The sequence below is a fragment of the Octodon degus genome, unplaced genomic scaffold, assembly GCF_000260255.1.
Source record: "Octodon degus isolate 3935 unplaced genomic scaffold, OctDeg1.0 scaffold00022, whole genome shotgun sequence".
In the NCBI taxonomy this organism is placed as follows: Eukaryota; Metazoa; Chordata; class Mammalia; order Rodentia; family Octodontidae; genus Octodon; species Octodon degus.
Genome location: NW_004524598.1, coordinates 8,674,736 through 8,688,578, shown reverse-complemented (window position 1 = coordinate 8,688,578; position 13,843 = coordinate 8,674,736). Strand labels below are relative to the sequence as shown.

Below are 13,843 nucleotides of genomic sequence, written 5' to 3'. Positions count from 1 at the left end.
TAGGTGCTTTAGACCACTGAGCCATCTCACCAGCCCACCAAAAGTATCTTAATATATATGCCAATTTGTTTCATTTATAATGCTAGTTTTTAGTTTATTTAAAAGAAAGCTTAGTGTTATTCTGTTTCTCTCTCTCTCTTTTTTTTCAGTACTAGTGATTGAACTCAGGACCTTGTGCTTGCCAGGCAAGCACTTATTGCACTGACCTATCTCCCCAGCTCTGTTTCTCTTTTGTAAGGGTGTTTTTTTTTTGTTTTTTTTTTTTGGTCTGTCTTGTAATCTGACTCTTATGGTTGATACAGAATGAATTAATTAAGAATTTTGTTAGGGAATTTTTATTTATTATAAAAATGGAAAGAAAAACCTTTCCTACTCAGGTTGTGGTTTTTAATTTTAAGGAGTTACTAGCTGGACTTTTCTGGGGCTGACTAGTGGGAACATAAGATAGGAAACTCTCAGACAGAGAGTGGTGGTGCACACCTGTAATCTCAGCACTCGGGAGGCTGAAACCAGGAGAATCATTATGAGTCCGATCTATGTAGTGAGACCCTGCAGACCCTTTCCTAAATACTGAAAAAAAAAAAAGAAACTCTCATCTTACTACTTTTTACTTTGTTACTTATGAATAAAGAGTAGACATTATATGCTATACTCAATGAAATTATTTTAAGTATATTTAGTTCATCGATTACAATGTCAGTACCCAAAGTTAACTGAGACAACTTGAATTCTGGGTAAATTCCCAAGACTTTTGTACCAAACCAAAGTGACAAGGACAGTGATCTCCTTGAAAACTGTTGTGTAAACTTTGCTGCAGCCCCCTGCACCCACTCCTAAAGGAGTGGTTTTTGATACCTTGTTCTGAAATCAGTGTTTGCTTTGCATTGACAGCATGGCCGGACTCCCCTGCACCTTGCTGCCAATAAGGGCCATCTTTCTGTGGTCCAGATCTTGCTGAAGGCCGGCTGTGACCTGGATGTCCAGGATGATGTGAGTAGAAGCCCTCGTTCTAGTTAGATAGGATCTTTTCAAGAAGGGTGGATGATAGATCTCATGGAATCCAAATAAACGAAGGCCTCTAGGAAGAGGTTACTGTGCTATTATTGAACCATGGTACCATCAACTCTGCTCTCAGACTGTCCACTTAAATTGTCTAGAGAGGACTTAGAGTGACTACTGTGGGATCATCTATTTCTGAGTTAATGAGTAGTGAGTGGGTGGGGTTGATACACTGTATTGCGTTGTTGGCCTTTGGAGAAAGTGAATTCTCTAACAAGGGATTGTCCTCTAAGAGTTATTAGGAAAAGAATCTGTGGTAATGTGATTGGAAATTATTTTCAGAAACAGAACTCTTAAAATGTGTGGTAAACTTCTAAGAAACATGAGGTTTTGTTAGCAACACAGAATCTTGGAGACTTTGCCTATTGTCTTCAAGATTCACTTTTAATGACAATGGCTAGAAAGTGTTAACTCAAATTTCAGACCCTCACCTGTACAAAGTATTGTACAGCTTTTTTTTTTAAATTTATTTATTTTTATTTATTACATTTATTTATTGTGTGTGTGTGTGTGGCCAGCTCAGCCCACCAGGGGGCGGGGCTGGCTGGCATGTGGCGCTGGGGGATCGAACTGCGGTCCCTGTGCTTTGCCAAGCTTGTTTCAAGTAGGTGCTTTAGACCACTGAGCCATCTCTCCAGCCCCAAAGTACAGCTTTATCAGAGTACCTCAAGCTTCCTTGGGTCTCTGTGTGCTGTCTTACAACTTGGCAAACAAGTAAAAAAGGATAGTGTTGGCAAAGACAATATGGCGTTGCTTTGTGCACAGGCAGAAGGCCCTCCGGTGCATCTCATAAATCTCTAAATGTGTCTGAAGCCTGTTAGGTCATCAAGGATGTTAGTTTCAAAAGATGTTGATTAGTTTTAAGCTTTTGATTTTACTTTACATTTTATTTTTCTACATTGTAGCCAACATAACAATCATGTCCCAAATCATGTCCTTAGATGTCAGGAGGGAAAGAGGGAGAGGAAAGAGGTGCTGACCAGAGAAGAGGAGCTATGACTCGCCAGCGCAAACGTGGGGGTCATCCAATCTTGTCCTTGAATGATCAGGGCCCTCAGTCCCCCTAGGGGCAAGGCTGCAATGCCCAGCAGGCCACCCCATTCCATCTACCAGTCCTGCCAGGCCTAGCGCTCTGAAGATCCACTGCTGTTGCTTCTATCCAAGGCAAGAAGTAAAGAAGGCAGAAATTGTCACAAAGTAGCCAGAAGGAAAGCCAGCTCTGCTTTTAGATAGGAACACCCTCCTTCCTTTATTAAAATTTTCTTGCATCTTTTCTGTGCCCTAGACAGAGAACACATACATTGCTTACATTAAAGGAAAACTAAGCACAACAATATCAAACAGTCTAAAAAAAGTGGATGTGGAAAAGGTAGGTTTGACCTTCACTACTTCTGGAGTTCTGCACCTGCTGTTACCTGATCCACGCTCTCTCCTGTGTCCTTATCATCATTATTGGTGGTCATCCTTGAAATATATTCAAGAATTCAAGGAAGAAATCTCTTTATATCCTTTGAAGAGGCTGGGAGATCAATTATTGGGGAAAAATACTTCACAAGTTACCCCTTTTGGACTGTGGGTAGAGAAAGCTAAGATTATGAAGAACTTACTCCTGACTTCCTATTCTACAGATACTGATCTTTATGGCATGGTAAGGATAGAGAATTAGTTGAAGAATGACCTCCAGTGGTCTGGAGTGGGATTATTATGAATTTCAACCTGTGGAAACCAGTTCTTTAGACTATGCAACTCCAGGTGCCAATTCTTTCTTGCCTCCCACCTATCCCGGCAATCTTCACTGGAACCCTGACGCCATCTCTGATTTGTCAGTGGGCAGCCACACGCCCCCCTCCTCAGAAATAGTCCAAGACCCTGTGGCCACAGTAAAAGGCATAAAGGAAGAAAAAAATAAGACAAGCCAGAGAAGAAAGGCTAGGAAGAGTCCTGGAAGATCAGATGGAGAAGCCGAGGTCAGCACCTGCTTTGCACACCTACTTGTCTTCACTTCCTTGCAGCCTGTGCCTTTGACCCCTGGGGGGACACCACCCTCCAACCCCACCCCTCTTGGGTTTCCCTCATGAGCTTGGCCTTGGAGTGAGAACCCACTGATTTCACCATGTACTGATTTCACCATATACAAGAGAAAAAGTATTTCAAAACAAGATGTGGACCTCAGAGGTTCCACAGCACGTAAGGGACAAATTCCGGTGTGTTGGGAAGGCTGAGAACTGGTGGTTCATGTTCCTTTGCAGATAGGTCAGCATATTCTGCGTCACAGTGCCATGCTGCAAGGCTGCTAGCTTTTCAAGTTTCTAACTGCAAGGGCTTTCTCCTTTGCTTTTTTACAGTTAATCATTTATAAATATTTCTTGGGACTGTATAGTGGTCAAGCTGTAACATAAACACCTAGCTGGCATCATGAGGCAGCCCCCACCTACTGCGACCGTCTTACTTGGCCTCATAGGTTGGCAGCAGCTTGGAGCAAATGAAAAAATCTTTCACAATTTGAATTCAGGACCAGTCATGATACCTCAAATGTACTAGTTATCCTAGACTAGGCTGACCAGTATAGTGAGGGAATTAGATGCCACGCTGCAATGTAGTAAGGAATCAGTAAACACTGAGTAACCACTGAGTAAATGCTATGTGAGACCTGTGTTTTCCCCAGCATTTTCTTTGAAGTTTCAGGATTTCACTATTGATATAGATTACATAGAAATACAGATTATGTCAAAATTGTTGTTTGGGTCCATTAGTATGTAGAGCTCATCTTCTCTGTCATGTTTTTTTTTTTTTTTGGCGGAACCGAGGATTGAACTCAGGCCCTTGGGCTTGCCAGGGAAGCGTTCATTCCACTGAGCCATCTCCCTGGCCCCTCTGTCATGTTTTGAGGAAATGTTTCAGCATACCATACATTTTTTAATATTAAATTTTAATACATAGGAGCCAAGTATGGATTCCATGGGTGAGTGACTTGTTTTCAACTGAGGGTCTAAGAGTGTTATGTTGTGCCGTGTTCTAGGGAGAGGTTCCACGGTGATAGCCTAAGGATCCTTTACTGTCTGTGGTCCATACTGGCTTCGAATTTGTGACTGTCCTTCCTTGACCTCTTGAGAGCTGGGCTTAAGGCGTATGTCAACACAGCTGGCCTTGTTTGTGTGTTTTGTCTCTGAGTATTTAGCTCCCATCCTGGTAACTTGAAGAACATTTGGCTTTTTAAAGCCAGAGGAAGTGTATTACTCAGTCCTCCAGAACCATTCCAGCCAGTATGACCACAGCTAATTGTCTAATCAAGGACAGCCACTTACAGGACAAAAGGGCTGTGTGTCACCTACACAACAGTGTTCATCTGACTGGGGAAGCAAGGAGCCAAGCTCTGTGCAAGTCTCTGTCCAGTAGGAGTAAGCAGGGGAGGGGAGGCTCTGGCCCCAGACAGGCAAGGAGTGCAGCTACAAGCTCCCACAGAGAAAGGGGCATGCACTAGACACCTGTGCCAGCCACCTGGGTACTACTTGTGTTCGGTAGTTGGAGCTCCATGAGTCTTGATAATCCTGGAAATTAACTCCTAAGAACTACACTGAAAGTTAGGTTTGGGGCTGGTGAGATAGCTTAGGCAAGCACAGGGACTGAGGTTTGATCCCCACACCACATGCTGTGCTGACCCCACCCCTGGGCATACTGAGCCAGCCACTGAGACCGAGCATGGTGGTGCACACCTATAATCCCAGTGCTGGGAGGCTAGAAACAGGAGGATCGCTGCAAGTCTGAGCTGTGTAGTGAGACCCTGTACCAAATACATTTAAAAAAGAAAGTTAGGTTTAGATACTTGCCTTGAGCTATAGTTTCATAAAGAAAAGTTGTCCTGCCGGAAACAAATACATCCAGTGACAATGAAACCGAGTAGTGAATAATGAGACTGGGACGGCTCAAAGCTTGCTTCTGCTCATGGTTTAGTGAGCAGCTCCGAAACAGGACGCAACATGTGACCTGACCCAAGGTGTGGGGCAGACCATGCCCTCCCTACTGCAGCCCTTCCTGTGGTGTCTGTACAGCACGCATGGCTGATGCCACCCAAGTAGTAAATCATACTTGAGGCCCATCTGGGGGGAATCTGTGACCATTCTGATAGCCCCATCACTCCGGAAGCCCCCTGAATTCTACAGATGAACCTTGAAAATAGATTTGGAGATGCGGACAGGCCCATTCCTGATACGTAATTAGTATTCTTCCTTGGATTAAAGTTGTATGTGTTAAATATAAAATATCGCAAGATATTGAAGTATAAGGAAGGAACTAAAAATCATTTCCCTTTGTGAATTTTTTTTTTTTTTTTTAAATGTATTTGGTACAGGGTCTACAGGCTGTTCAGGGCCTCATTATGTAGTTTGGGCTCCTAATGATTCTTCTGTTTTTAGCCTCCCAAGTGCTGGGATTACAGGCGTGCACTACCAAAATGCCCCGTCCCAATTGCTGTCTCAGCGAGCCCCGGGGATGGGGCTGGTATGGCATACCAGGGATTGAACCCCAGCCACTGTGCTCTGCCCAAGCAGGCACTTTAGTCCACTGAGCTATTTGGCAGGCCCCCTTTGTGAATTTTTAAAGAGAGAATTTTGATTTTAACAATGCACACATGAGTTTTAACTAGAATTGAATAGGGTTTTTATTGTGATACGTGTAACAACGTGTACCGTCATGACTCTTTAGACATACTGTTCAGTGGCAAAAGTACATTCTTATTTTTGTGCAACCATCACTACCATCCTCTATAGTTTCTTTTTGGTTAAATGCTTTTGATGTGCATTGTTGGTTAAAATCCACTGAAGATTAGTAAATTCAACTTGCATTTTATTAAGGCTATTTGGAGTTAGTTGTAGGGCCCTATTTATAAAAATCTGTTATCTGTTACAGTGGTCTCCCTTGAGCTAAGGATGAGGGGCATGCTGAAGCATGTCTTTTGTCTTTCCACATTCTGCCAGAAAAATTAACTTATATAAATCTTGCCAACCAAATCATAGAATCCAAAAACAAGAGAAGAACCTCTGGCATCCTCAGTTCTCCCTTCTGGAGTGAAGATCTGAGGCCCGCTGTAGTGGATTTCTAACTGATGGTCAACTTATTATACCCAGATGAATTAAACTAGCATAGTGTTGGATGTGGGAGGCCCACCTGAAGGTTGTTGCCAGCAGCATAAGAGGCAGAACAGGAGAAACTGCTGAGATGTGTTAGGGATGCTGTTTGGAGAAGCTGGTGGAGCTGCTGGAAGCTGCTAGTTCTCTTGGGCTGTTCTGCTGGAGGACCGTGTCATGCTGGCTTTCCCGATGAACTTTGGAGGACTCCGATCCTCATCTTGAGCATCGCTTCCTGGCTCCAGAGGGGAAGGTGGCGCACTGCTCAGTCTCATGGAGAAGCTTGTCACATTGGCTCTCCTGATAGGAACTCGGCTTTCCTCATTGCTGGAGGAGCTCAGGACCTCACTGTTGCTGAGCTTAGTTGTGGTACCTTTGGGGGAGTTTTGGCTCTTACTTTGAGCATTACTTTCTGGCTCCAGTTCACATCTCTCAGCCTGCTAGCACAGATCCTTATCCTGCTTTCTAGCTTCCACCACTGACCTTTAGGCCTTTCCAGCACAGATCTGTGAAGCAGGCCTGCATGAGACTTTGTCGTGGGCTCTAGGTCTCCAGGTGGACTTGTGGGAGGCATTGTTTATGAGCATTAGGATTTCAGCTGGACACACGCAGGATATTAGGAGCGAGATCCTCAGCTGGATTCTTTAGTGTTTGGTGTGTGGACAGATTTCCTGTACTTCTTGTATATGATTCTTTTTTTTTTTTCTTTTTGTGGAACCGAGGATTGAACTCAGGCCCTTGAACTTGCCAGGCAAGCGCTTATTCTATTGAGCCATCTCCCTGGCCCCTTGTATATGATTCTTGGGTGATTTCTTATAAAATATTATAAAATGTGCCCTGTATTATATTGTTTCCCTTGCAAAAGCCCCAAACCACCAAGGCCACAGGTGTCTCCTAAGTCTGCCCATGACCCAGCGCTCCTGATCCCCTTGCTGGGTGCTCATTCCTTTCCACCAGGAACTTTCCACACTGCTGACCCCTCTCTTCTTTCAAATGTGGACTATGGGTTTGACTTGATTTGCCCCAACTTGATTTCCTGAGTACATGGCAGACATAAACGTGCTCATAGAGACTTGGAACTCTCTTGTTACAGTCTTGACCTTCTTACCTCTGGGAGTGTTTTGTCCTTCTCTCCACTGCAATTAGGGGAAAGAGTCAAGTTCCCTTTGGCGCCCGAAGGAGAAAACTGGTTGGCAACCCCAGGAATCTGATTGCAGGGAAAGGAAGTCCAAATGCAGCATAAACCTAGCTATGCTAGGTTACACTCCCTGCAGTCCTCAGATGAAGCAGGGAAAACCCCTGTATTGCTCTTGGCTAGTGCAAATCAGTGAACAAATTATACCCCTGTCATCAAAGCTTGAGTGCTGCTAACAGAGTGGCTGGGAAGTAATTCTTGTGTAGCTGGGACCCAGACCTCGGGGTAAAGAATGTAGGCATCACTGGTTTAACTACATAGCACACACAGCCCAGCTCCCAGAGCCACTCTCTAGACATGTGGCAGTCACGTCTCTGGGAGGACAGGACAGGCTCTGATCTTCCTTTCGAGGTTGATCTCTGTTCCTGCTAGTGATTTCAGGTCCCTGTGAATTGCACTGCTTTGCCAGCATGTACTGTCTACTAACAAGGCCACAAAGGCCATCTTGCCCGAGGTGACCAAGATCTTCTGCAGATGTCCAGTCTGTTCTGCGTGGGGATGGGAGATGTCCTGGTGTCCAAGTTGAGGAGTGAGTGTGTGAGGCTAGGCTGGGCTGGGAGAGGTGACTGCTGTCCTTGCCTCTGTCACTTTGCAGGGGGACCAGACTGCCTTGCACCGGGCCACGGTGGTGGGCAACACGGAGATCATTGCCGCACTCATTCAGGAGGGATGCGCCCTGGACCGACAAGACAAGGTGAAGTGGGGGTCAGCTACTTACTCCCCAGGGGAGGGCGGCGATCAGCTCCTAAGGGATCTGCTTTGGTCACCCCCGAGTAATCAAGATATTCCTGCTTATCATTCATGATTTCACAAGATGAAGTCAACCCAAATTTCCTTTGAAAGAATATCTGGTATCCCAGCCAGTTGTATTTATTTTAAAACCTGTCCCTTTGCTGTGTGGCACCAGTAACCACCACATAAATCCAAATGGTAAAAGGGAACAAATCTAGATATCAGCTGTGGGGACCTGGAGGAGGTGGCAGGAGGATGTACCTTCAGATTCTTTGAGAATTCCCAATAACCTATTATATGTTGATCCAGTGTTTTTAAATTGTCAAACAATTTTAAAACATGCACCTTGCCTGAGTGCAATCCCCTTCCCCTGCCAACAACTTTTATTTAATGTGTAACACATGCAGAAAAACACACAAGCACTAATTGTGCAGCTCCAAGAGCTTCACCTCCTGGACACCAGTGTGGGCACCGAATCGAGACCTAGGCCATGCCTGGTGTGGTTCATGCCAGTCCTCCCCTTTCCTTTCACCTTGGCAACAGGGCATACATCACCAGAACCAATCTTAGCTGCCTACTCCCTGGTCTCTTGGACCTTAGACACCTTTTTGTGGCTGTCAGCGAGACTGGGCCTTGCCTCTTCATGCGTATTTCTAGATATCTCTAGGGGCATAGATGTGGTTGAGTAAAAGTCTCTGCAAGAGCCCTGGTATAGTAGAGGTCAGTGCACTTTGCAGAGTGCCGTGCACCCCGGCCAGGTGCAGCCTGGGGGCTCTACCTCCTCTCCATGTTCCTGCACCCTGGTGAGCACCTCATTCCTGGCTCTACCTCACTCAGTTCACTGCATTTAATGTTTCTCTTTTCTCAGTAGTAAAGCAAATACAAACTATGTTTACCAACTAGCTTTTATTTAAAGGCATTGTCTACTACATATTTAGAATACCTATTCATCAAATTTACAAATCACTTTTTCCTTGGTACCTACTATTTTTAGGGTGTTAAGAATAAGCTAAGTGACTTTTTGGTTAAAACAACAAAAACCAGCAGAAGGGAGTAGGAAGAGACCTGTCTAGGAGCGCCCTGGAACTTAGGAAGTGGAGCTCTTCCCATCTTTGCAGGGCTTGTCCTTATGTCTGGAACAGAACAGACCCCAGCAGGCAGGGAGGTGGGAGGAATGGACAGTGTGCCCTCCTGAACGCATTGCTTGCTAGTAACAGGTGCTGTGGCTGGGCCTGGGGACATAAAGCTCCTAGGGACACTTAGGCCCTAATGCTTAAGACGTCTATCGAATGCCTGAACTCGTTTCTCTCCTGTGTTCTTGCGGTACTTCTTATATGCCATTTCTGGGAGAATGCAGGCACTGGCCACCCAAATCTTTTTCTGTGTTCTGGTTCAGATGATGAGCCCAAGCTAACGAAGGCCCTCTAGTGTTCAGGGAAAATCCAGGGCGATATGTGGAGGACCACCTGGGCAACTTCTTGAAAGAGGAGCAATTGTCTCCATCTTGGCTGAGCCTGAGCCTGTTTCCATGTATTGACATGTACAGAGCTGGCTAGGCATTTTCCGTATCCTTTCAACTGGCTTTGAGCAATGCATATTGGTCCAGCTGAGGTGCTGGTGGTAGTCTTTGAAGATGGCAGGCGTGTTTCTCTGACAGCCCCCCACCTGCTACTCTATAATGTGAGCCTGGTGGAGACAGGACGCAGACCCAATGCTCTGCGCTGTCAGCTGGGATCGAGCGTCGAGATAGAGCTCTGACTTCCTGGGGCTTGAATGATTACATATGAGAGCTGAAGCACCGACCCCACCCATTAGACACTGTCTCAGTTGTGTCATGCAGATGACTCTTCCTGCAGATCCTTCTCTCTGCCTATTGCAGAGGTGATTCAGGCCTCCCACCTGGTCCAGCTCACAGTACTCACCTACTTCCCACCATTCTCACAGTCGCCCATCTTCCCGCCGCTCTCTTTCTCACAGTGAATAAAATCTGGACTCGGTCCTGAGTAAAGGCCTCTGTGCTGGATAGCCATGATCGTGGCCAGACTCAGCACCTCCTTGGCGCCCCACCATTTTGGACATATTATTGTGTCTGTCTTTACAGCGTGGGTTGCACTGGAAGTAGATAATTAACTCTTTCCCATTCCAATAACTTTTCCATGGGGTTGCAAATATAAACTTTCTGGGCTGCGATGAGGACTAGGAAGGGCTCTCTGTAGTGATACATTGCTTATTAGAAGAACTCAGTCCTGATAATGCGCCTTCTCCCCCGTCTGTTTCTTAGGATGGGAACACCGCCCTGCATGAAGCCTCCTGGCATGGTTTCAGTCAGTCAGCCAAGCTGCTCGTTAAGGCAGGAGCCAATGTGCTTGCCAGAAACAAGGTGAGGCCTGGCAGGTACTAGAACCCGTCACTCACAGGCAAGGATGGCTGTGTCTTTCCTTGCCTGGAGGAGGCGTCTACTTAGCAAGCACAGCGACAGCTGCAAGGGTATAGAGCCCAGCGGGGTCAGTCCTGCCCAGAAGTTTCGTTTGCAGAGGAGGCAGAAGCAGCTGGTGCTCCAGGACAGGCGGAGCCTCGCCCAGCTGATGCTAGAACTGACCAGTTGCTGTGCTCATCACTGGAGTTGTGAGATACAGCAAGAGAGAGCCGATGAAAATGTATCAGCAAAGAGCTTTCACATGCTGAGTCCCTGTGCTAACAAGGGTCAGGGAAGTGGGTTCGCCAGGTGCTGCAGGGAAGGGAGTGCAGCGAGAACTTGGGCTGCTGGGAGGCAGTGCGGCAAACCCATGGGGCACCTGCGAGTGGTTCCGGTGGGCTGAGGGTAAAGCTGCGTGCCGGAATACTTGCCCAGTGTGTGCAAGGCCCTGTGCTGGATCCCTAATGTCAGGAAAGGAAGCAAAAAAGATTTTAGCTTTTTACCTAGTAACTTCCCTCCTAGGACCTTGTAAAAGAGCAACAAAATATGTTGGCAAAAATTTACCTTCAATGATGTTTATGAAAGCAGTAATTATAATTTTTTAAATGTGGAAAGAGTATAAAATTTTTATCTACTTATATAATGGAATCAGTTAATGTCACTAAAGTAATTGTTTTCAAAATCATGCTCTTTTGAAAGAACAAGATAAATGGGTACAAAGTTTTATATACTTCATGTTCCAGTGCTTCATATAAAGGTATAAACATTTGTATATACATTGAAAAGTTTAAGCTTAGAAGGGTATTACCAAAGTATTAGCATGGCATCTATGGGAATTGAGACTGACTTCCGTTTTTGTTTTTACTTTGTACCTTTTTGAAAGTTTCCAGAGTCAGTTGATTTTTTTTTTCTTACAAATTTGGTGAAGCTTATTTTCAAGGTTAAAAAAAGCATTATCAGGCCTGGGGAGATAGCTCAAGGGCATAAGCGTCTGCCTGGCAAGCTGGAAGTTCAGTCCCCAATATTGAGGGGGAGAAAAAGCATCATCAGTACTTTGAGATATCAGCAGTAGTGGTGAGAAGAGACCACAAAAGGGCTGTCTTTCCAGTCCTGAGATGGCCAGGCTGCATCTGCGGCAAGAATGCAGAGGCTTTGGGGTTGCCCACAGCGCACCTGTGCCCCTGCACAGGGTGGGGGCCTCACCTGGAAGTGAAGGAGTAGTGACTCCCATGTGCTGCAGTGGGCCTAGGTGGCAGCAGCGTGGAGACTCGAGGCAGATTAAGTACCTTCCCTAAAACCAGTACACGTACTGGCTATGCGAACAACTTCCTATCAAAGTGGGACCTGAGAGCCAGCATCTCTAGCCTAAAGCCTGTGTACCTATCTTCAAGGATACCTTCAACAGTGACATCAGGCAAAGTTCTCACGTGCACCAATATCAGTGTAGTGGCCTTACCTCCTGTAGGAAATAAAAAATAAGAGCTGATGATGTTTCAAAGAATATATCCTCCGTGGGGAACAAGAGAGTCTGCTTCAGTGGCTTCGACCTCCTTTGAAATCTCTTGGCTCTCCTGCTTTTCCAGTGGTTTCTTAGTGACAAGAAGCAAGCTGTCCTTGTCCTCAAGGAGACAGGGACACAATAAATGTTTCAGCCCTTTCCTTTTCATCTGTCTCCCATCTCCGGTCCCTTCTGCTGTAAGGTGTTCCTTGAATGTCTCCCATGCACCCCTCTTTCCATGCTCATCATGACACACCCCTAGATTGCCTCAGAAACACCTTGTGGTGTCGAGTAGCCCGAGTCGGGGACCTTCTCCGTTGTGCTCTTCCAGCGTAGCTCCCCAGCCTCCTGCTGCCCTCTGGCTGTCATGTCTGCTGTGCTGTCAGAGCAGGGCCTGCCATCTCTGGTTGCATACTCCTTTAGGACTAGCCTTTCTGGTCTCTGTGTGCGGGCCTCCAGGCTGGACCCCAACCTGTCCCCTGGAGGCCATCATCCCCTTTCCTGCAGCTCTCCTGGCACTGCACCCTGCTTTGTGCTGCAGTCCACTGGCCACATGCTTCTCATGGTTCCCTCGTGGGTCAAAAGCGTGAGGGAAAGCAGCAAAGCGTGGGTGGTAGGAGCCTGACTTGCTGCTTGGCAGGGTGATCGCTGCTCCTTTTTTTTTTTTCCAAGCAGGTACATGGTCTGGAACATAAATTGGTGTGTAGTCACATTTTTTCTTATTCTAACTGTTGAGAATTTGTGTGGTCCCAGTTCAGGATAAGTAAGCTTAAGCTGTGGGCCAGTGACTCTCACTGAGATGCATGGTTTGTGGCACAGTTCAGGCCATCAACTAGCCTTAGTTTAACTGGTCCACACATTACCTTCTACCTCAGGAAGGACATCAGCAAAATTGTGGAAAGCCACAAATTTTCTCTGTAGATAAAGTGGCAAAGGCTTTGGAAGTTCTGGTACAGTACCTACTGCCACTGCAGAAGAGGGGCTTCTACATGCTGCACCAGACAGTCCAAGGATTCTACAGAAATCCTTCTTACTCAACAAATAAAGCAGCCTCTGTCTAGGAAATGAGTACCCATTACTCAGAGTGGCAAAAATGTCTGCTATACATTCTACCATGAGTCACTTTTTTTTTTTTAAATATTAGGTTTTCAGATAGAATTTACATACATAAAGTTCATTTTTTAGGTGTGCACTATATTATTTGAGTTTTGATGCCACCCCAGAAAGTTCATTTGTACCCGTTTGTGGCAGTCCCCAAAGACCCATCCTAGCCTGTGGCAACTGCAGATCTGCCTCTTGGAAAGGCAGATGTAGATGGAATTGTGAAACATGCAGCCTCTGTGCCTGCCTGCCTGCCTGCCTGCCTGCCTGCCGCGCGCTCTCGCTCTCGCTCTCGCTCTCTCTCTCTCTCTCTCTCTCTCTCTCTCTCTCTCTCTCTCTTTCTTTCTTTCTTTCTTTCTCATACAGGAATTCACTATGCAGACTGGACTTGTAGTGATCTTCCTGTCTTAGCCTCCCGAGTGCTGGGACTACACGTGTGTGCCACCATGCCTGGTTCTGGGGCTGGCATGGTGCACCTGGGGTTCTGGGGCCAGCAGGGCATGCGGTACCAGGGAATGAACGTGCCAGGCAAGCGCTTCTGTCACAGAGCTATCTCCCCAGCCAGCTCAGTGTATTCTGTTGCTACATAGTACTCCACTGGAGAGGTACACAGGTTGCCATCCAAATCTGCAGTATTTACTTGCATTGAGCCAAATATTTTCCACATGATTGATATTTTGTTATTGACAAAGTAAACTTTGGTATATTTCTTTTTCTTT

General features: G+C 46.0%; 1 protein-coding gene across 9 annotated transcripts in view; it reads left to right on the top strand.

The window, feature by feature from the left end:
- Positions 1-13,843, top strand: part of Ankrd6 (ankyrin repeat domain 6) — a 210,953-nt gene that overhangs the window by 175,453 nt on the left and 21,657 nt on the right. For 4 of the 9 annotated variants that reach the window (XM_023711929.1, XM_023711927.1, XM_023711928.1 and 1 more), the window contains exons 1-3: positions 2,666-3,026; positions 7,973-8,071; positions 10,391-10,489. In XM_023711929.1, coding sequence (XP_023567697.1) covers positions 2,733-3,026; positions 7,973-8,071; positions 10,391-10,489 — 492 coding nt within the window. In that variant the 5' untranslated portion in view covers positions 2,666-2,732. Of the gene's footprint in view, positions 1-891; positions 991-2,664; positions 3,027-7,972; positions 8,072-10,390; positions 10,490-13,843 lie in introns of those variants that run through there. The other 5 variants (XM_004628206.2, XM_023711923.1, XM_023711924.1 and 2 more) reach the window with 3 other exon arrangements.